At 51.3% G+C, this 22,792-nt stretch overlaps 1 protein-coding gene across 4 annotated transcripts in view; it reads right to left on the reverse strand.

Annotated features, from left to right (window-relative positions):
* ap1s2 (adaptor related protein complex 1 subunit sigma 2) overlaps positions 1-10,956 on the reverse strand; it is a 51,051-nt gene extending 40,095 nt beyond the window's left edge. For all 4 annotated transcript variants that reach the window (XR_010964340.1, XR_010964341.1, XM_067992428.1 and 1 more), the window contains exons 1-2: positions 10,884-10,956; positions 2,162-2,340 (exon numbers count right to left, since the gene is read on the reverse strand). Coding sequence is in view for 2 of the 4 variants with exons in the window: in XM_067992428.1 (XP_067848529.1) it covers positions 2,162-2,340 (179 nt within the window). In the remaining 2 variants the exon portion in view is untranslated. The remainder of the gene's footprint in view (positions 1-2,161; positions 2,341-10,883) is intronic.
* Between the last annotated feature and the right edge of the window lie 11,836 nt (positions 10,957-22,792).

The following is a 22,792-nucleotide window of genomic DNA, read 5'->3' on the forward strand; positions in this document are numbered from 1 at the left end:
AGACTGCTCTTTCCCACCCATTCTTAATAACTTACCTCCCTTTACAAAGCCCTCCTGCCTTCCCCACTCAGCCAGAGCCACTTCAACTACAGAAAATTGGGACAAAAATTTTTCCTTATTTCTTGCAGAAAAATTGCAGGCAGTTGTGAATATCTGTTGGTACTTTTTGATTAAAGTGTTTTAAAACTATTTTTATTTGTCAGAGGCCATGATTATGACAGTTTCAATCAAACTTCCTACTTCTCCATAACTTCCCTATATTTAAAAATGTTTATGTAGTTTTTGCCATTCCTCCCTTTCATAGGGGCATTCTCCTCCTCCCCCACACACCACTGCTCCCAACTCCTGCCAGACACTGTTGTCGCTGCACTGCTGAAGGACCCAACACTGCTGCACACAGAGGGGTTCAATTCCACAGCTTTCAATAGCTTTGCGACATCAGCCCATTGTGTGCAGCAGCAATGGCCCACCAGGCAAAGCAACATCAACTAAAAATCAAGAGCAGCGGTGAGGCTAGAATTGGGTTACATACAAAAAGAATTATCAGTTAATAGAGATGATGTGGAGATGCCGGTGATGGACTGGGGTGGAGAAATGTAAGGAATCTTACAACACCAGGTTATAGTCCAACAAATTTATTTTAAAATCACAAGCTTTCGGAGATTATCCCCTTCGTCAGATGAATGAGTGAAAAGGTTCTCAAATCGCATATCTTATACTATGCTGGGACAGCATCACACCAATCAAAAGGTGTCGATGTTATTCAAAAGGCCAGTCACGGAGAACAGCACGTCCCAGTACACTGGATATACATTGTGTCAATTACACAAACAGGCAGAAAGAAACCCAAAATGGCAGAGAGAGAGAGAGAGAATATTAAATATAGAATATATATCCAGTGTACTGGGAGTGCTGTTCTCCGTGACTGACCTGTTTGAATAACAACGACACCTTTTGATTGGTGTGATGCTGTCCCAGCATAGTATAAGATATGCGATTTGAGAACCTTTTCACTCATTCATCTGACGAAGGGGATAATCTCCGAAAGCTTGTGATTTTAAAATAAATTTGTTGGACTATAACCTGGTGTTGTAAGATTCCTTACAGTTAATAGAGGGGAGAGGAGAAGAGTGGGTCAGGGTTTTACAACAGCCCTACTCATAGCTGCTCACAAAAAACACAGGCAGCAACTCGTGCTTAACTGCAATTAGGTATGCTGCTCGTCTCAATATTTCAATGGCCCTTAATGTGAACAGATGTTCGCTCATAGCTAACTTTTCTATATCAAGATTGTCCTAGAGGCAAAATATACTAAGACACCAATTGGATTTATTTTGTGACTATTGTACATTAAGAAATTTTCTACAATGCCGTGTCCCTAACTTTACTTGGGAGTCACGGACAAAAAATGCAAATACATTTGTTTCCAGATTTTTGAACACCAAGCCTTTGTTCAAAAGGTGAGAGGGGGCTTAGTAGGTCCTGGTTTCCTTAACCTTGATGAAGCAGGCAACAAGTTCATTATTACCAGCAGATTGTGTTCATTTTTAAATACACACTGCTGTTCATGATTTTTTTTTTAATTGCACATCTGTTCCAACAACAATAAGGGAGATGGAGTGAAATTAGGCATCTGTTATAAATTTTACAATGGCTCTCGTCTAAATATTCGCAATGTTCCACATTATATGTAGAATAGTCACCCAACAATCTAAAATACACCCATCAAGACTTCTGTACACCAAATTTAAACCATTATTCTGGGCTGTTAAATATCCCTGGACTGAGCAGTTATAGATGCATGTCATAGAATGATACAGCACAGGAAGCTATTCGGCCTATCGTGCCTGTGCCAGCTCTTTGAAAGAGCTATCCAATTAGTCCCACTCCCCTGCCCTTTCCCTATAGCCCTGCATATTTCTCCCCTTCAAGTATTTATCCAATTCCCTTTTGAAAGTTACTACTGAAAGTATATACTTACCATTTTTTAATAAAAACTCGGTACCTCCATCAATTGAACTATATTTTTAATTTATTTCATTTACATTCCTTTCACAGGATAATTTGCACTTGAATAATTTTAAAGCAGTGAAAAAGCAGCTCATTACTGCAGTAACAGTATGTACAAGCCAGAGTTAAAATTGAATGTTTGAATTCCAACCTTTTATATACAATTTTCAGGTCTCTCCATTCCAAAAAGCTGCACATCTTGGGTTTGCGAGCCAAGACTGTCTGGACCAGCTCCCTTGTAATTTTTTTCTTCTCTTTGTCTGAAAGGGGAACATACCATTTCTGCAGTCGAAGTTTCCCCTGACGACTAAAAAGCAGCATAAACTGCATCTGTTAAAAGAAATGTGAAGTGTTAACAGATGGCATTGGTTTCTAACCTTTAATTTGTTCACAACGATTAATTATATAGAATTTATAGCACAGAAACAGGCCATTTGGCCCAAGTGGTCTATGCCCAGTGCTTATGCCCCACACAACCCTCCTCCCACCCTTCTTCATCTCACCCCATCAACATATCCTTCTAGTCCTTTCCCCCTCATGTACTTATCGAGCATCCCCTTAAATGCATCTATGCTATTTGCCTCAACTACTCCATGTGGTGGGAGGTTCCACATTCTAGCCACTCGCTAGGTAAAGAAGTTCCTCCTAAATTCCGTTGGATTTATTCGTGACTGTTACATTTATGGCTCTTAGTTATTTCTGCTAATTTAGATGCAACAACTAAAAGCTCCAAAACTAGCTGGTCATATAAGAACATAAGAAATAGGAGCAGCAGTAGGCCATCCGGCCCCTCGAGCCTGCTCTGCCATTCAACAAGATCATGACGGATCGCCTACCTCAACACCATTTTCCTGCACTATCCCCATATCCCTTGATGCCTTTAATATCTAGAAATCTATCGATCTCTGTTTTGAATGTACTCAATGACCAAGCCTGCACAGTAGAGAATTCCAAAGATTCACCACCCTCTGAATGAAGAAATTTCTCATCTCAGTCCTAAATGGCCTACCCCTTATTCTGAGACTGTGACCCCTGGTTCTAGACTCCCCAGCCAGGGGAAACATCCTCCTTGCATCTACCCTGTCGAGCCCTGTAAGAATTTTGTATGTTTCAATGAGATCACCTCTCATTCTTCTAAACTCTAGAGAATACAGGCCTAGTCTACTCAATCTCTCCTTATACGATAATCCTGCCATCCCAGGAATCAGTCTGGTGAACCTTCGTTGAACTCCCTCTATGGCAAGTATATCCTCTCAAAGTTTTCCTTCATTCCTCACCCGAAGGCAGTAACTCATGTTGGAGTACTGGTAGACACACTCTCCAGTAGCCCAACTGGGTGCCCACCCTTCATACCCGAGCATCAATGGTGCACGTTGGCTTACTGTTCAAACTATGGAAGTTCAGGCCGGGAGTGTCACTAAGAAAGGAAAATGGGGAAAATCTCAACTAAGCCCAAAACTGTTCACAAAAGATGTCCTTCTGGTAAAAAGTCACTGGACAAAAAAAAAATCAATCACAAGTGCCCTGGTTAATGCCCTCACCCGACATTAAAATCAATTATCAGATAATTCAGCACAAACCTTCCTAGTCTGTATGTCCAATTCCACATTAGGCACAAGACAAAGAATCATTTAAGAAGTTACAAGTTACGTGGAATAGGTTGCTAACCCAGACAAATACTTGAATAAACCAAGACGATCAGTCGTCCATCAAAGGCAATCCAAAAAAACTCAAGTCTGTCTCTTTCAAAGCAAAAGGAATTTCTAGGGGTAAACAATACAAATGATAAACGACATCATCCCTATCCAGTTTTATTTCTTTCAAAGCAGCACATATATACGAGTTTTAATATAATAGACAGAACAGAAGGGACTGGGAAATACACTGGGTTAGCACCATTGTTTCAATGAGACCAGCCCAGAACAACTGGATGACTTCTCAATCTCTCACCAGCAGTATCTCCTTAACCAATGAGATTTAAGGATTGAGAAAGAAAGAGGAACAGCAGAGAAGGAGGGTGAATTAGATCAAATCAGGTTCGGAAAGAGAGAGAGGGAAAGAAAGATTGGATTAAGAAAAAAAGAGACAAAAAGGAAAAGTTAGAAAAAATGATTTAAATTTTTTTTTAAATCACTAAGAATTTATTACATGCAGGAATGAGATTGAAGAGTTTAATTTCTGGGCCAGAGAACTTGATTAGCATTGCATTAATTATTAAGTCACTCTTAAACACCAGTTCTAACTTTCTGTGACCAGGTTAAGGGGCAATTAACGTGCAAACCCAGCAAGTTCTTATCAATAACGGGGAGGTTAAGGGCGAGACGCCGTTTGCGAGAGGCTCAAATCGCCCAGCAAGTTCCAGAGACTCACAACTCACAGCGTATCTCTTCACCCCCTGAACCTGCGGGACGATTTGCGCATTAATAACGGTAGGCGTTGTTAACACACTTATTTTTCCGGCAAGATTCAGCCCGATGTCTCAGGTCAACGACCTTTCATCAGAACTGGAAGAAGTTAGAGATGAACAGCTTTTAAGCAGATACAGAACCAGGGAAAAGAGGGGTGGGGAGAACAAAGAACAAAAGGGAAGGTCTAATGATAGCTCCTGCCCTTCTTCCTATCACAGACCTTCCCCTTTGCTCTTTCATCTCCCCTCCCCTCTTTCCCTGGTTTTGTATTTGCTCAAAGGCTGTTAATCTCATTTTCCAGTTCTGAGGAAAGGCCATCGCCTAGAAACGTTAACTCTGTTTCTTTCTCCACAGATGCTGCCTGACCTGCTGAGTTTCTCCAGCATTTTCTGTTTCTATTTCAGATTTCCAGCATCCGCAGTGTTTTGCTTTTGTTAAAAGCTTTGAGGTTTTCTCAAGTTTTAATTTTTGTTTATAGATAACAGCACTGAAGCTAAATGCCAATGCCAGTTTAACCACACAAGTGCTCTTTTTAGCAAACTACATGGCTTCAAGCCAAAGGAAGCATTAACAAAGTAAAACCCCAACATTTCCATGTCTTTCCTCCACCTGACAGCTGTATGTAGCACTTGCCAATTCCCTACAAGAAACTGCTTCAGTGCCATCATTAATGTGCTAGCACATTAGCACATTAAGCTGTCCTTTGTTCCCACAATCCCCAGCTAGCCTTACACCACGTACTGAAACATTTTATAATAAACATTTCATAGCAATGTTTGAGTACATCTAAAAAATTCAAATCAGCAGTTAGTAAATTTTTCAGTATAGAGTTAATTTTCTACAAGCACTATTTTCTTAAAGCCCGATCTCTCATGACATTTCTCATGATGTGTCAAAGGGTGCAGATATAGTGCAGCTACAATTCCACCCAAAGGCCACAGTCTGCATGTAGTGTCACTGGGACGGATTTACATTGGAAATTCCCACTGTAACTGATAGGCAATAGGCATTTTCAATTTTAAATGTTGGCATAAAAAGCATAACCAAAAATTATGACAACATGCAATGAAGTTTGTGGACAAGAAATGCACACATACAAATGATTTTTAATATAACAGACAGCTCAAAAGGGACTGGGTTTAGCATTGAATAATTGGATTAGCATGCTGTTGTTTCAGTGAGACCTGGGTTTGAGACCAGTACAGAACAACTAGATGATCTCTCACCTTCTGTAAAAGGAGTTTGGGCAGTTTCAACCCACACCTTCCTGGGCATGAGCCCACATCACAAAACTTCCCCAGTATGACAAGCTCACTCAGTGACCACAAGGATGGCCGGTATGGGAAACAGGGAGTTCACACTGGTGCAGGTAGGGAGGTACTCTTCTAAATTTGAGATACTGTTTGCATAACAGGGGGAGCACTGAACCCACACGATATTTGTCCTGGGAGTGCTCAATGCTGACACTGGGTGCAAAAAGTATTCCATTCTTGAGTCCTGATATCTCACCAGGATCAGCACAAAAGGATGGCAGTAAAACTCTACAGGATAAGTAACAGGTAATACTCAAATACATGGGATTCACTGAACGTGTCGGTGACTATCAATTTACATAAAGGTTGTAGGTCATTTATACATAGAACCCTGGCATACTGCTTGACTCGGAGCTTAGCTTCCTCCCTCACATGTGCATTACCAAAATATCTTCATTCTACCCCATCTCTCCACTACAGCCACCAAAACCCTCGTTCATGCCTCCTTCATCTCATGGTTTGACTTCTCCAATGCCCTTCCAACCAATCTCCCAGCATTAACCCACTTATCCAAAACATCTCAGCCAGCATCTTTACCCACACTAAACGCCACAATCCCATCACCCACATCCTCTCCGAGTTCCAGTCATTCACTATGGCCCAGCAAAATTCTCACCCACCATCTCAGGATCCTGCCCAGGGCCCCTGCACTCCTCTCAGACCATTCTCCTCAGCTCTTGTTCCCTCACTGACAGTTACTCATTCAGCCAATACATTGCTGCCCTCCAGAATTCTCTCTGCATTTTCTCCCATCCTCACTACTTACATCAACCTTAAAACCCTCCCCTGCAACTGTCTTCAGTTCTCCATCCAAGCCTCTCGATTCCCCTTTCCTCCCCTTGTGTTCAGTGTCACCATATCCCTTTCCTCATCATTCGAGGTGTCTTCCTACAGTGAGGAGTGCAAGTAAATATTGCATCTAAAAAGACAAATTCACAGTATTTTAGTTTAAATTTGTCTTAAAACACTGTTGAGACTTTAAATATTTAATGGGGGTACAACTTAAATGAGTACAGATACATGATCACACTTGGAAAGGTGAACTACACTAGTTATTTCCCACGATTGAGACCTCCACAAATTATACAAGATTTATTAATCTTTCATAAAAGAAAGACTTGCATTTATTTAACACCTTTCACAACCTCAGGACATCCCAAAGCACTTTACAGCCAATGACGTACTTCTGAAGTGTAGTCACTGTGTAATGTAGGAAATTTGTGCACAGCAAGCTCCCACAAACAGCAATATGATAACAATCTAATGACGGTGTTAGTTGAGGAATAAATATTGGCCAGGACACTGAGAACTCCCCTGTTCTTCTTCAAAATAGTGCCATGGGATCTTTTATGCCAACCTGGCAATTGGCGTGTCGACCTAGATTTTGTACTCAAGTCCCTGGGGTGGGGCTTGTTGAACCCACAGTCTTCTGACTCAGGAGAGTGCTACCACTGGCACTATAGCTAAAATAACCAGCATAACGCTTATACTCTGGTACAATGCTCTATTACATACTTTCTCCAGAACATTTGATCCAGTTGCAACTAGCAATATTTTAGTGTGCAAAGATAATGAATAGGTTTATGCCACAACTATGGAATTGCATTTTCCAAGTGAATTATCACCTATTACACAATTTCCAATGTAATATCCTATTAATATACATGGTGTGGTCATATAGAAAGATGTTCAAACAAACACAATACAAAATGGGTTACTTCTATAGTGTGCAGACTATAATCTTGGGACACTGGGCAAAGAGATACTGTATTTAATACAGCAGGTTTTAATTCTTATAATTATTGTTGTTGTTAACTGTAAATAATTGATCAATATAAACATACTCATTACATAAAGTTACAGGGACGGCCCTAGAACAGAAAGCCAACTTTTAATATTTGATCTACAACTGAAAATATAGAATTAAATTCTCTTGAATTTTTTTTTAATAATGTGTTCCCCAATATTGCTGGAGTTTTGAAAGATTAAAAGCAGATCAGGTCACAGGTTTTAATACAGATTTTACATCAGTTTAGTATAAACAATGATTATAGTCTGCCAACAACATTCCTGCAATCCTGGCAGTCATGCCAACAAGTCACAAGCTCTGGGCATCATAAAACCTTGAAAACAAACAGCCCAGGAAGGTGAATAAGGTTCATTAACTCATTTTTAAAAAAATTCCCAGGAACTCTAGCTTGTACTGAAAAATTCCAGAATGAAATGAGGAGAATGCAATGTTACAAAAAAGCCTTTTGCATGTTTGATTATTTTTTACGAATTTATATTTTTCATTAATTTACATTTTTCTAAAACAGAATGCATAAAACTGTAGAACAATATTCTTGTTTAGGGTAGTGAGCTGCTAAACCAGGGCTCTATGACATTAGCTTTGGATTAGATCGAGGTAACGTCAGAGGCCACCTATAAACAGCACAGTTACAACCGAAATAGGGGTCACAGAAACATACTCGAGGTACAAAAGGAGACGTCACTCAGATTTTCCAGCAGACTGGCAACCATAGTGACTTTTTAAATTAAAGTGCACAACGTAAAATTCAGTTATTTCCAGTGTGCAGACTCAAGATAATTTCTAATCTATAAGGGATAGCGTTTACTTTTCATCAGTGTGAACAGCAAATATTTGCTAATATTGCACTGGCCACACAGAACCTTTTCCTCCGGAAATAACTCACTGCTGGTGCACTAAAAAGGAAACAAAGGAACACGGTAGAGTCAAAGCAGGGGAAAATAGGGGAAGCACGGGGAGGGGAAGACACGAGGGGGGCTTGGGGGGGGAAGACACGAGGGGGGCTTGGGGGGGGAAGACGACAGGGCAGGAGTGGTTTGGGGGGGGGGAAGACGACAGGGCAGGAGTGGTTTGGGGGGGGGGAAGACGACAGGGCAGGAGTGGTTTGGGGGGAAGACGACAGGGCAGGAGTGGTTTGGGGGGAAGACGACAGGGCAGGAGTGGTTTGGGAGGGGGAAGACGACAGGGCAGGAGTGGTTTGGGAGGGGAAGACGACAGGGCAGGAGTGGTTTGGGGGGAAGACGACAGGGCAGGAGTGGTTTGGGGGGGGGAAGACGACAGGGCAGGAGTGGTTTGGGGGGGAAGACGACAGGGCAGGAGTGGTTTGGGGGGGAAGACGACAGGGCAGGAGTGGTTTGGGGGGGGGGAAGACGACAGGGCAGGAGTGGTTTGGGGGGAAGACGACAGGGCAGGAGTGGTTTGGGAGGGGGAAGACGACAGGGCAGGAGTGGTTTGGGAGGGGGAAGACGACAGGGCAGGAGTGGTTTGGGAGGGGGAAGACGACAGGGCAGGAGTGGTTTGGGGGGGGAAGACGACAGGGCAGGAGTGGTTTGGGGGGAAGACGACAGGGCAGGAGTGGTTTGGGGGGGGGAAGACGACAGGGCAGGAGTGGTTTGGGGGGGAAGACGACAGGGCAGGAGTGGTTTGGGGGGGAAGACGACAGGGCAGGAGTGGTTTGGGGGGGGGAAGACGACAGGGCAGGAGTGGTTTGGGGGGAAGACGACAGGGCAGGAGTGGTTTGGGGGGAAGACGACAGGGCAGGAGTGGTTTGGGGGGAAGACGACAGGGCAGGAGTGGTTTGGGGGGAAGACGACAGGGCAGGAGTGGTTTGGGGGGAAGACGACAGGGCAGGAGTGGTTTGGGGGGAAGACGACAGGGCAGGAGTGGTTTGGGGGGAAGACGACAGGGCAGGAGTGGTTTGGGGGGAAGACGACAGGGCAGGAGTGGTTTGGGGGGAAGACGACAGGGCAGGAGTGGTTTGGGGGGAAGACGACAGGGCAGGAGTGGTTTGGGGGGAAGACGACAGGGCAGGAGTGGTTTGGGGGGAAGACGACAGGGCAGGAGTGGTTTGGGGGGTGAAGACGACAGGGCAGGAGTGGTTTGGGGGGGGGAAGACGACAGGGCAGGAGTGGTTTGGGGGGGGGAAGACGACAGGGCAGGAGTGGTTTGGGGGGGGAAGACGACAGGGCAGGAGTGGTTTGGGGGGGGAAGACGACAGGGCAGGAGTGGTTTGGGGGGGGAAGACGACAGGGCAGGAGTGGTTTGGGGGGGAAGACGACAGGGCAGGAGTGGTTTGGGGGGGGGAAGACGACAGGGCGGGGGGGGGGGACAGGGCGGGGGGGGGGGACAGGGCGGGGGGGGGGGACAGGGCGGGGGGGGGGGACAGGGCGGGGGGGGGGGACAGGGCGGGGGGGGGGACAGGGCGGGGGGGGGGGACAGGGCGGGGGGGGGGGACAGGGCGGGGGGGGGGACAGGGCGGGGGGGTTTATGGGGGGGGGGGTTGTGGGGGGGGGGACAGGGCGGGGGGGGTTTATGGGGGGGGGGGACAGGGCGGGGGGGGTTTATGGGGGGGGGGGACAGGGCGGGGGGGGTTTATGGGGGGGGGGACAGGGCGGGGGGGGTTTATTGGGGGGGGGGACAGGGCGGGGGGGGTTTATTGGGGGGGGGGGGACAGGGCGGGGGGGGGTTTATGGGGGGGGGGGGACAGGGCGGGGGGGGTTTATGGGGGGGGGGACAGGGCGGGGGGGGTTTATTGGGGGGGGGACAGGGCGGGGGGGTTTATTGGGGGGGGGGGACAGGGCGGGGGGGGGGACAGGGCGGGGGGGGGTTTATGGGGGGGGGGGGGTTTATGGGGGGGGGGGGGACAGGGCGGGGGGGGTTTATTGGGGGGGGGGGACAGGGCGGGGGGGGTTTATTGGGGGGGGGGGGGACAGGGCGGGGGGGGTTTATTGGGGGCGGGGGGGGGGGTTTATGGGGGGGGGGGGACAGGGCGGGGGGGGTTTATTGGGGGGGGGGGGGGAAGACGACAAGCAGGGGGATTTGGGGGGGTTTGGGGGAGGAATAGAACGGGACGCAAGGGGGCCGGGGGTGGAGGTGCGGGGTGCCGTGGGGAGGTGGGGAAAAGGGCCGGGTCGGGGGGTTCGGGTCGGGTCAGTCCGGGCGAGGCGGCGGGTTTCCTGGCTCCAGTCTCCCTTTTTGTGAGGGCCGCAATGATTACACACGGGCCTCGGGTTCAGCCGCGGTCCCGTCGGGGGCTCACCCCCTTCACACCGTCACCGTCAGCAGCACGGACCCCCGAGCAGGGCCCCGGTCCCCCCAGTCCCGGCCCCGGGCTCTCCTTACCCTGCTCCCCGGACTCGGTGCCTCACTCTCCGCTGCGCCTCACGCTCTGCACTGGACCCGCCCCCACCGCCGCATCCTCGCCTCTCATTGGAGCAGAGTGCTATCGACGCTGGCCGCGTCCTTCATTATGATTGGTTCAATCGGACGCCCATCATTTGCCTATCGGGCCAGTAACCGCGGTTCCTCGATTTTATTGGACAATACCTCTGTCCATCACTCGGATTGCTAATCCCGCCCTACATCCTGGCGCTTGGATTGGCTGGAAACGACCGTTACTATTGGTTGCGCGGCCTGTCAATCACTGCCCTGTCCGGGAGTGGGCCGACCTGTAGGGGGAGACAGTGAGCTGCGCAGACTCAGTACCGGGCATCAATCACCCTGAGAGCAAGTGCCCCAGGGAACAACAACTGGACAACAAACAAATCACCAGGCACAATACAGCCACATTACTCCAATAATAATTCAATCATAACCTGATTGTGGACACCTATTATCACCTCTACACCAGGCCGTGCCCACCGGTAATGGAAGGAGTCAGGGGCTGGGGCAGAATCATAGAATTACATAGAATGTGCAGCACAGAAACAGGCCATTCGGCCCCACTGGTCCGTGCTGGTGTTTATAATCCACACGAGCCTCCTCCCTCTCTTCATCTCACCCTATCAGCATATCCTGCTGTTCCTTTCTCCCTCATGTGTTTATCCAGCTTCCCCTTAAATGCATCTAGTCTATTCGCCTCAACCACTCCTTGTGCTAGCGAGTTCCACATTCAATGAACCTTCTTCTGAATTCCCCATTGGATTTATTAGTTACTCTCTCATATTTACGGCCCCTAGTTTTGGTCTCCCCTGCAAATGGAAACATCTTTACATTTACCCTGTCAAACCCCTTTCATAATTTTAAAGACCTCTATCAGGTCACCCCTCAGCCTTCTCTTTTTTTAGAGAAAAGAGCCCCAGCCTAGTCAGTCTTTTTTTAATATTTCAAAATATACTTTATTTAATAAAAATTGAAGATTTACACAGTTCAATATAAAAAGACACAATTTCAAGCAATGTAGTTCAAACCAATACAATGCAGATTGTACACACTATGATCTCATTTTTACAACTCAAAACACGGTACATACCTTCTAATACATTCTGTACAATACAAGGTGGGGTGGCCTTTCTCCATAGAGCCTTTGCGTAGGCCACACTTCGCTTCAGTTCGTCCCACAGCACGTACCCCTGGTCCTTGGAGTGCGCCAGTCGGCAACACTCGGTCGTGGACAGCTCCTTCAGTTGGAAGACCAACAGGTTTCGGACAGACCAAAGGGCCTCCTTCACCAAGTTGATGGTCTATTCTGATAATTATAACCTCTCAGTTCTCGTATCATTCATGCACCTTCTCCAGTGCTTCTATACCCTTTTTTATAATAGGGAGACCAGAACGGTTCACAGTACTCCAAGTGTGGCCTAAACAAGGTTCTCTACAAGTCCGCAAGCGTGACCCTGACCTGCATTCCCTGACCCACTCCCACTCTGACATCTCTGACCTCGGCCTCTTACACCATTCCAATGAAGCTCAATGGAAGCTCGAGGATCAGCACCTCATCTTTCGATTAGGCTCTTTACAACCTTCCGGACTCAACATTGATTTCAATAATGTCCGATCATAACCACTACTCCCATTTTTTTTTCCTTTTTATTTGTGGGACTGCAGCTGCTGGGAATGGTTCTGCTGTTGCCAGTCACAGCTCCTCTCGACCCATCTTTTGTTTCTTAACCTGTCCCATTACCACCCTCCTTGCCTTGCACCATCATCCCTTTTAATCACTCTTGCCCTCTACTCTATCACAGACTTTCTTGACCCTTCCGCCAATGGGAACAGTTTCTCTCTATCTACTCTGTCTAGACCCTTCATGATTTTGAACACCTCGATCAAATCTCCTCTCAACCTTCTCTGTTCCAAGGAGAACAACCCCAGCCTCTCCAGTCTATCCACGTAACTAAAGTCCCTCATCCCTGGAATCATTTGAGTAAATCTTTTCTGCACCCTCTCTAAGGCCTTCACATATTCCCTAAACATACTCCCATTGTGGTCAATCCAGTGTTTTATAAAGGTTCATCATGATTTCCTAGCTTTTGTACTTGGCCCCGATACTAGCGGGGAGGTGGGATGGCAGCGAGGCGGGGGGGGGCGATAGGGAGCGTGGAAAACACGCGTGAACCAATTCCGACACGTTCGCACGTTGATCGATAGTGATTAACGTCCTCTCCAGGTTTTGCGCCCCGCAGCTCGCATGATTGACAGGCTGGCTGCCGTCAGGAGCTGCAACATGGTGGAGGGGGGGCGGGAAAGAGCGAGAAATCATCAGCGCTGGAATGGAAGACCAGTGGAGGGATGGGGAGGGGGGAATGGAAGATCGGAGGGGATAGGGAAAGATCGGGAGGGGGAGAGGGGACGTTCATGGGGGAGAGGGGAAGATCGGGGGGATAGGGAAAGATCGGGAGGGGGAGAGGGGACGATCAGGGGGAGAGGGGAAGATCGGGGGGATAGGGAAAGATCGGGAGGGGGAGAGGGGACGATCAGGGGGGAGAGGGGAAGATCGGGGGGGAGGGGATGATCGGGGGGAGAGGGGAAGATCGGGAGGGGGAGAGGGGACGATCAGGGGGAGAGGGGAAGATCGGGAGGGGGAGAGGGGACGATCAGGGGGAGAGGGGAAGATCGGGGGGGAGAGGGGAAGATCGGGTGGGAGAGGGGAAGATCAGGTGGGAGAGGGAAAGATCGGAAGGAGAGGGGAAGATCAGGGGGGATAGGGAAAGATCGGTGGGGGGGGAGAGGGGAAGATCGGGTGGGAGAGGGGAAGATCGGGTGGGAGAGGGGAAGATCGGGGGGGAGAGGGGAAGATCGGGGGGGAGAGGGGAAGATCGGGGGGGGAGGGGAAGATCGGGGGGAGGAGGGGAAGATCAGGGGGGAGGGGAAAGATCGGAAGGAGAGGGGAAGATCAGGGGGGATAGGGAAAGATCGGGTGGGAGAGGGGAAGATCGGGAGGGGGAGAGGGGACGATCAGGGGGAGAGGGGAAGATCGGGGGGGAGAGGGGAAGATCGGGTGGGAGAGGGAAAGATCAGGGGGGAGAGGGGAAGATCGGGGGGAGAGGGGAAGATCGGGGGGAGGAGGGGAAGATCAGGGGGGAGAGGGGAAGATCGGGGGGGAGAGGGGAAGATCGGGGGGGAGGGGAAGATCGGGGGGAGGAGGGGAAGATCAGGGGGGAGGGGAAGATCGGGGGGGAGAGGGGAAGATCGGGGGGGAGAGGGGAAGATCGGGGGGGAGGGGAAGATCGGGGGGGGAGAGGGGAAGATCGGGGGGGGGGGGAAGATCGGGGGGAGGGGAAGATCGAGGGGGAGAGGGGAAGATCAGGGGGGAGAGGGGAAGATCGGGGGGGAGGGGATGATCGGGGGGGAGAGGGGAAGATGGAGAGGGGGAGAGGGGACAATCAGGGGGAGAGGGGAAGATCGGGGGGATAGGGAAAGATCGGGAGGGGGAGAGGGGACGATCAGGGGGGAGAGGGGAAGATCAGGGGGGAGAGAGGGGACGATCAGGGGGAGGGGGAAAGATCGGGGGGGGGGAGAGGGGAACATCGGGTGGGAGAGGGGAAGATCAGGGGGGAGGGGAAGATCGGGGGGGAGGGGAAGATCGGGGGGGAGAGGGGAATATCAGGGGGGATAGGGAAAGATCGGGGGGGGGAGAGGGGAAGATCGGGTGGGAGAGGGGAAGATCGGGGGGAGAGGGGAAGATCGGGTGGGAGAGGGGAAGATCGGGTGGGAGAGGGGAAGATCGGGGGGGAGAGGGGAAGATCGGGGGGGAGAGGGGAAGATCGGGGGGGAGGGAAAGATCGGGTGGGAGAGGGGAAGATCGGGGGGGAGAGGGGAAGATCGGGGGGGAGAGGGGAAGATCGGGTGGGAGAGGGGAAGATCGGGGGGAGAGGGGAAGATCAGGGGGGAGTGGAAGATCGGGGGGAGGGGAAGATCGGGGGGGGAGAGGGGAAGATCGGGGGAGGGGAAGATCGGGGGGGAGAGGGGAAGATCGGGGTGGAGGGGAAGATCGGGTGGGAGAGGGAAAGATCGGGGGGGGGAGAGGGGAACATCGGGTGGGAGAGGGGAAGATCAGGGGGGAGGGGAAGATCGGGGGGGGAGGGGAAGATCAGGGGGGATAGGGAAAGATCGGGGGGGAGAGGGGAAGATCGGGGGGGAGAGGGGAAGATCGGGGGGGAGAGGGGAAGATCGGGGGGGAGGGGAAGATCGGGGGGGAGAGGGGAAGATCAGGGGGGGAGTGGAAGATCGGGGGGGAGGGGAAGATCGGGGGAGAGAGGGGAAGATCAGGGGGGAGTGGAAGATCGGGGGGGAGGGGAAGATCGGGGGGGAGAGGGGAAGATCGGGGGTAGGGGAAGATCGGGGGGAGAGGGGAAGATCGGGGGAGGGGAAGATCGAGGGGGAGAGGGGAAGATCGGGGGGGGAGAGGGGAAGATCGGGGGGGAGAGGGGAAGATCGGGGGGGTGGGGAAAATCGAGGGGGAGAGGGGAAGATCGGGGGGAGAGGGGAAGATCGGGGGGGGAGGGGAAGATCGGGGGGGAGAGGGGAAGATCGGGGGGGGAGGGGAAGATCGGTGGGGAGAGGGGAAGATCGGGGGGAGGGGAAGATCGGGGGGGGAGAGGGGAAGATCGGGGGGGTAGAGGGGAAGATCGGGGGGGAGAGGGGAAGATCGGGGGGGATAGGGAAAGATTGGGAGGGGGAGAGGGGACGATCAGGGGGGTGAGATAAGGGGGACATCGGGGGAACATTGGGAGGGTGAAGAGGGGGACATCGGAGCGGGAGACATCGGACATCGGAGCAGGTTGCTAAGGTAGGTTCATTTAGTGTTTTCACTTCATTGCATGTTTTTTTATTTAATTTATTTAGTTTCTTGTTCCCTGATCCGGCCCTTCACGCCTGGTTTCACCAAACATGAATCAGGAGCGGTGGGCAAGCTGCCCAGGTAAGTTAAAAATCTCTCTAATCCCTGCATCTGTCACAGGTAAAGTGCCTGAAGTATTTCAATGAGGTACATTTGGCTCTTTAACTGTCATCCCACCAGCTTTGATTGCCGGGTTAGAGACAGCTTCTGAACCCGAAAGGGATTTCCGTGAATTTCGGAGCCCCCAGCCCCCAACGCACCTGCATTTGCCTCCTAAAATCACCCCCTATGCCTTTATTTATAAAGCCCAGGATCCAGTATACTTTTTTAACTGATTTCTCAACCTGCCCTGCAACTTTCCACAATTTGTGTACATCTACCCCCAGATCTCTCAGTTCCTGTACCCCTTTGAGAATTGTGCCCTCTAGTTTATATTGCCTCTCCTCATTCTTCCGACTGAAATGTATCACTTCGCATTTTTCTGCATTAAATTTCATCTACCATGTGTCTGCCCATTCCACCAGCCTGTCTATATCCTCTTGAAGTCTATCACTATCCTCCTCACTGTTCACTAAACTTCAAAGTTTTGTATCATCCGCAAATTTGGAAATTGTGCCCTGTACACCCAAGTCTAAGTCATTAATATATATCAAGAAAAGCAGTGGCCCGAGTACTGACCCCGGGGAACACCACTGTACACCTCCCTCCGGTCCGAAAAACAACCGTTCACTCTGTTTCCTGTCACTTAGCCAATTCTGTATCCATGTTGCTACTGCCCCCTTTATTCCATTGGACGCAATCTTGATGATAAGCCTACCATGTGGCACTTTATCAAACACCTTTTGAAAGTCCATATACACAACATCAACCGCACTGCCCTCATCGACCCTCTCTGTTACAGCTTGCTATCCGTTCTGCTACTTGTCCCCTGACCTTAGTCATGAGTCTACAATGCGGTACCCGAGAGAAAGCCTTTTGAAAATCCAAGTATATTACAGCTACTATGTTACCCTTGTCTACTTTTTTTGTTACTTCTTCAAATAATTAAATAAGGTTGGTCAAACGTGACCTACTAGAACCCAGTTAGGGACTGGGACAGGAGTTAGGGACTGGGACAGGAGTTAGGGACTGGAACAGGTGTTAGGGTTGGGACAGGAGTTAGGGACAGGGATAGGAGTTTGGGAATGGTGCAGGAGTTACGGACTGGGACAGGAGTTAGGGACTGGGACAGGAGTTAGGGACTGGGAAAGGAGTTAGGGACTGGGACAGGTGTTAGGGACTGGAACAGGAGTTAGGGTCTGGGACAGGAGTTTGGGAATGGTACAGGAGTTAGGGACTGGGAAAGGAGTTAGGGATTGGGACAGGAGTTAGGGAATGGGACAGGAGTTAGGGACAGGAACAGGTGTTAGGGACTGGGACAGTTGTTAGGGACTGGGACAGGAGTTAGGGAATGGGACAGGAGTTAGGAACTGGGACAGGAGTTAGGAAATGGGACAGGAGTTAGGGACTGGGACAGGAGTTAGGGAATGGGACAGGAGTTAGGGAATGGGACAGGAGTTAGGGACTGGGACAGGAGTTAGGGGATGGGACAGGAGTTATGGAATGGGACAAGAGTTAGGGACTGGGACAAGAGTTAGCGACTGGGACAGGAGTTAGGGAATGGGACAGGAGTTAGGGACTGGGACAGGAGTTAGGGACTGGGACAGGAGTTAGGGAATGGGACAGGAGTTAGGGACTGGAACAGGTGTTAGGGACTGGGACAGGAGTTAGGGACTGGGACAGGCGTTAGGGACTGGGACAGGTGTTAGGGACTGGAACAGGAGTTAGGGACTGGGACAGGAGTTAGGGACTGGGACAGGAGTTTGGGACTGGGACTGGTGTTAGGGACTGGGACAGGAGTTCGGGACTGGGAAAGGAGTTAGGGACAGGGATAGGAGTTTGGGAATGGTGCAGGAGTTACGGACTGGGACAGGAGTTAGGGACTGGGACAGGAGTTAGGGACTGGGAAAGGAGTTAGGGACTGGGACAGGTGTTAGGGACTGGAACAGGAGTTAGGGACTGGGACAGGAGTTTGGGAATGGTACAGGAGTTAGGGACTGGGAAAGGAGTTAGGGACTGGGACAGGAGTTAGGGAATGGGACAGGAGTTAGGGACAGGAACAGGTGTTAGGGACTGGGACAGTTGTTAGGGACTGGGACAGGAGTTAGGGAATGGGACAGGAGTTAGGGACTGGGACAGGAGTTTGGGAATGGGACAGGAGTTAGGGAATGGGACAGGAGTTAGGGACTGGGACAGGAGTTAGGGGATGGGACAGGAGTTATGGAATGGGACAAGAGTTAGGGACTGGGACAAGAGTTAGCGACTGGGACAGGAGTTAGGGAATGGGACAAGAGTTAGGGACTGGGACAGGATTTCGGAGCAGGGACAGGTGTTAGGGAATGGGACAGGAGTTAGGGGATGGGACAAGTGTTAGGGAATGGGACGGGAGTTAGGGACTGGGACAGGAGTTAGGGAATGGTACAGGAGTTAGGGAATGGTACAGGAGTTAGGGGAAGGGACAGGTGTTAGGGACTGGGACAGGAGTTAAGGACTGGGACAGGAGTTAGGGTCTGCGACAGGAGTTCGGGGATGGGACAGGAGTTAGGGGCTGGGAAAGGAGTTAGGGGATGGGACAGGTGTTAGGGTCTGGGACAGGAGTTAGGGACTGGGACAGGAGTTAGGGTCTGCGACAGGAGTTCGGGGATGGGACAGGAGTTAGGGGCTGGGAAAGGAGTTAGGGTCTGCGACAGGTGTTTGGGACTGGGACAGGTGTTAGGGGCTGGGAAAGGAGTTAGGGGATGGGACAGGTGTTAGGGACTGGGACAGGAGTTAGGGAATGGGACAGGAGTTAGGGACTGGGACAGGAGATAGGGACTGGGACAGGAGTTAGGGAATGGGACAGGAGTTAGGGACTGGGACAGGAGTTAGGGAATGGGACAGGAGTTAGGGAATGGGACAAGAGTTAGGGACTGGGACAGGAGTTAGGGAATGGGACAAGAGTTAGGGACTGGGACAGGAGTTCGGAGTAGGGACAGGTGTTAGGGACTGGGACAGGAGTTAGGGACTGGGACAGGAGTTAGGGAATGGGACAAGAGTTAGGGACTGGGACAGGAGTTAGGGAATGGGACAAGAGTTAGGGACTGAGACAGGAGTTCGGAGTAGGGACAGGTGTTAGGGGCAGGGACAGGAGTTAGGGAATGGGACAGGAGTTAGGGGCAGGGACAGGAATTAGGGACTGGGACAGGAGTTAGGGAATGGGACAGGAGTTCGGAGTAGGGACAGGAGTTAGGGACTGGGACAAGAGTTCGGAGTAGGGACAGGAGTTAGGGGCAGGGACAGGAGTTAGGGAATGGGACAGGAGTTAGGGGCAGGGACAGGAGTTAGGGACTGGGACAGGTGTTAGGGGCAGGGACAGGTGTTAGGGAATGGGACAGGAGTTAGGGACTGGGACAGGTGTTTGGGACTGGGACAGGTGTTCGGGAATGGGACAGGAGTAAGGGACTGGGACAGGTGTTTGGGACTGGGACAGGTGTTCGGGAATGGGACAGGAGTAAGGGACTGGGACAGGTGTTAGGGAATGGGACAGGTGTTAGGGACTGGGACAGGTGTTTGGGACTGGGACAGGTGTTCGGGAATGGGACAGGAGTAAGGGACTGGGACAGGTGTTCGGGACTGGGACAGGAGTTAGGGAATGGGACAGGTGTTAGTGTCTGGAACAGGAGTTAGGGGTTGGGACAGGAGTTAGAGAATGGGACAAGACTTTGGGACTGGGACAGGAGTTAGGGAATGGGACAAGAGTTAGGGACTGGGACAGGAGTTCGGAGTAGGGACAGGTGTTAGGGGCAGGGACAGGAGTTAGGGACTGGGACAGGTGTTAGGGACTGGGACAGGAGTTAGGGACTGGGACAGGAGTTCGGGACTGGGACAGGTGTTAGGGACTGGGACAGGAGTTAGGGGCAGGGACAGGTGTTAGGGACTGGGACAGGAGTTAGGGACTGGGACAGGAGTTCGGGACTGGGACAGGAGTTAGGGACTGGGACAGGAGTTCGGGACTGGGACAGGAGTTAGGGACTGGGACAGGAGTTAGGGACTGGGACAGGAGTTAGGGACTGGGACAGGTGTTAGGGACTGGGACAGGTGTTAGGGACTGGGACAGGGGTTAGGGACTGGGACAGGATTTAGGGACTGGGACAGGAGTTAGGGACTGGGACAGGAGTTAGGGACTGGGACAGGAGTTTGGGACTGGGACTGGTGTTAGGGACTGGGACAGGAGTTCGGGACTGGGAAAGGAGTTAGGGACAGGGATAGGAGTTTGGGAATGGTGCAGGAGTTACGGACTGGGACAGGAGTTAGGGACTGGGACAGGAGTTATGGACTGGGAAAGGAGTTAGGGACTGGGACAGGTGTTAGGGACTGGAACAGGAGTTAGGGACTGGGACAGGAGTTTGGGAATGGTACAGGAGTGAGGGACTGGGAAAGGAGTTAGGGACTGGGACAGGAGTTAGGGAATGGGACAGGAGTTAGGGACAGGAACAGGTGTTAGGGACTGGGACAGTTGTTAGGGACTGGGACAGGAGTTAGGGAATGGGACAGGAGTTAGGAACTGGGACAGGAGTTAGGAAATGGGACAGGAGTTAGGGTCTGGGACAGGAGTTTGGGAATGGGACAGGAGTTTGGGAATGGGACAGGAGTTAGGGACTGGGACAGGAGTTAGGGGATGGGACAGGAGTTATGGAATGGGACAAGAGTTAGGGACTGGGACAAGAGTTAGGGACTGGGACAGGAGTTAGGGAATGGGACAAGAGTTAGGGACTGGGACAGGATTTCGGAGCAGGGACAGGTGTTAGGGAATGGGACAGGAGTTAGGGGATGGGTCAAGTGTTAGGGAATGGGACAGGAGTTAGGGACTGGGACAGGAGTTAGGGAATGGTACAGGAGTTAGGGAATGGTACAGGAGTTAGGGGAAGGGACAGGTGTTAGGGACTGGGACAGGAGTTAGGGACTGGGACAGGAGTTAGGGTCTGCGACAGGAGTTCGGGGATGGGACAGGTGTTTGGGACTGGGACAGGTGTTAGGGGCTGGGAAAGGAGTTAGGGGATGGGACAGGTGTTAGGGACTGGGACAGGAGTTAGGGTCTGGGACAGGAGATAGGGACTGGGACAGGAGTTAGGGAATGGGACAGGAGTTAGGGAATGGGACAGGAGTTAGGGAATGGGACAAGAGTTAGGGACTGGGACAGGAGTTCGGAGTAGGGACAGGTGTTAGGGACTGGGACAGGAGTTAGGGACTGGGACATGAGTTAGGGAATGGGACAGGAGTTAGGGAATGGGACAAGAGTTAGGGACTGGGACAGGAGTTAGGGAATGGGACAAGAGTTAGGGACTGGGACAGGAGTTCGGAGTAGGGACAGGTGTTAGGGGCAGGGACAGCAGTTAACGACTGGGACAGGAGTTAGGGACTGGGACAGGAGTTCGGAGTAGGGACAGGAGTTAGGGACTGGGACAGGAGTTCGGAGTAGGGACAGGAGTTAGGGGCAGGGACAGGAGTTAGGGAATGGGACAGGAGTTAGGGGCAGGGACAGGAGTTAGGGTCTGGGACAGGAGTTAGGGACTGGGACAGGTGTTAGGGCTGGGACAGGAGTTAGGGACTGGGACAGGTGTTAGGGGCAGGGATATTTGTTAGGGACTGGGACAGGAGTTAGGGGCAGGGACAGGTGTTAGGGAATGGGACAGGAGTTAGGGGCAGGTACAGGTGTTAGGGAATGGGACAGGTGTTAGGGACTGGGACAGGTGTTAGGGACTGGGACAGGTGTGAGGGAATGGGACAGGAGTTAGGGACTGGGACAGGTGTTCGGGACTGGGACAGGAGTTAGGGACTGGGACAGGAGTTAGGGAATGGGACAGGAGTTAGGGAATGGGACAGGAGTTAGGGTCTGGGACAGGAGTTAGGGACTGGGACAGGAGTTAGTGTCTGGAACAGGAGTTAGAGGATGGGACAGGAGTTAGGGAATGGGACAAGACTTTGGGACTGGGACAGGAGTTCGGGAATGGGACAAGAGTTAGGGACTGGGACAGGAGTTCGGAGTAGGGACAGGTGTTAGGGGCAGGGACAGGAGTTAGGGAATGGGACAGGAGTTTGGGGCAGGGACAGGAGTTAGGGACTGGGACAGGTGTTAGGGAGTGGGACAGGAGTTAGGGACTGGGACAGGAGTTAGGGACTGGGACAGGAGTTCGGGACTGGGACAGGTGTTAGGGACTGGGACAGGAGTTCGGAGTAGGGACAGGTGTTAGGGAATGGGACAGGAGTTAGGGGATGGGTCAGGTGTTAGGGAATGGGACAGTGGTTAGGGAATGGTACAGGAGTTAGGGGAAGGGACAGGTTTTAGGGGATGGGACAGGTGTTTGGGGCTGGGACAGGTGTTAGGGGCTGGGACAGGAGTTAGGGTCTGGGAGGGGAGTTAGGGGATGGGACAGGTGTTTGGGCCTGGGACAGGTGTTAGGGGCTGGGAAAGGAGTTAGCTGATGGGACAGGTGTTAGGGACTGGGACAGGAGTTTGGGAATGGGACAGGAGTTAGGGACTGGGACAGGAGATAGGGACTGGGACAGGAGTTAGGGAATGGGACAGGAGTTAGGGACTGGGACAGGAGTTAGGGAATGGGACAAGAGTTACGGACTGGGACAGGAGTTAGGGAATGGGACAAGAGTTAGGGACTGGGACAGGAGTTCGGAGTAGGGACAGGTGTTAGGGACTGGGACAGGAGTTAGGGACTTGGACAGGAGTTAGGGAATGGGACAGGAGTTAGGGAATGGGACAAGAGTTAGGGACTGGGACAGGAGTTAGGTAATGGGACAAGAGTTAGGGACTGGTACAGGAGTTCGGAGTAGGGACAGGTGTTAGGGGCAGGGACAGGAGTTAGGGAATGGGACAGGAGTT

Source organism: Heptranchias perlo, chromosome 11, assembly GCF_035084215.1.
Source record: "Heptranchias perlo isolate sHepPer1 chromosome 11, sHepPer1.hap1, whole genome shotgun sequence".
Taxonomy (NCBI): Eukaryota; Metazoa; Chordata; class Chondrichthyes; order Hexanchiformes; family Hexanchidae; genus Heptranchias; species Heptranchias perlo.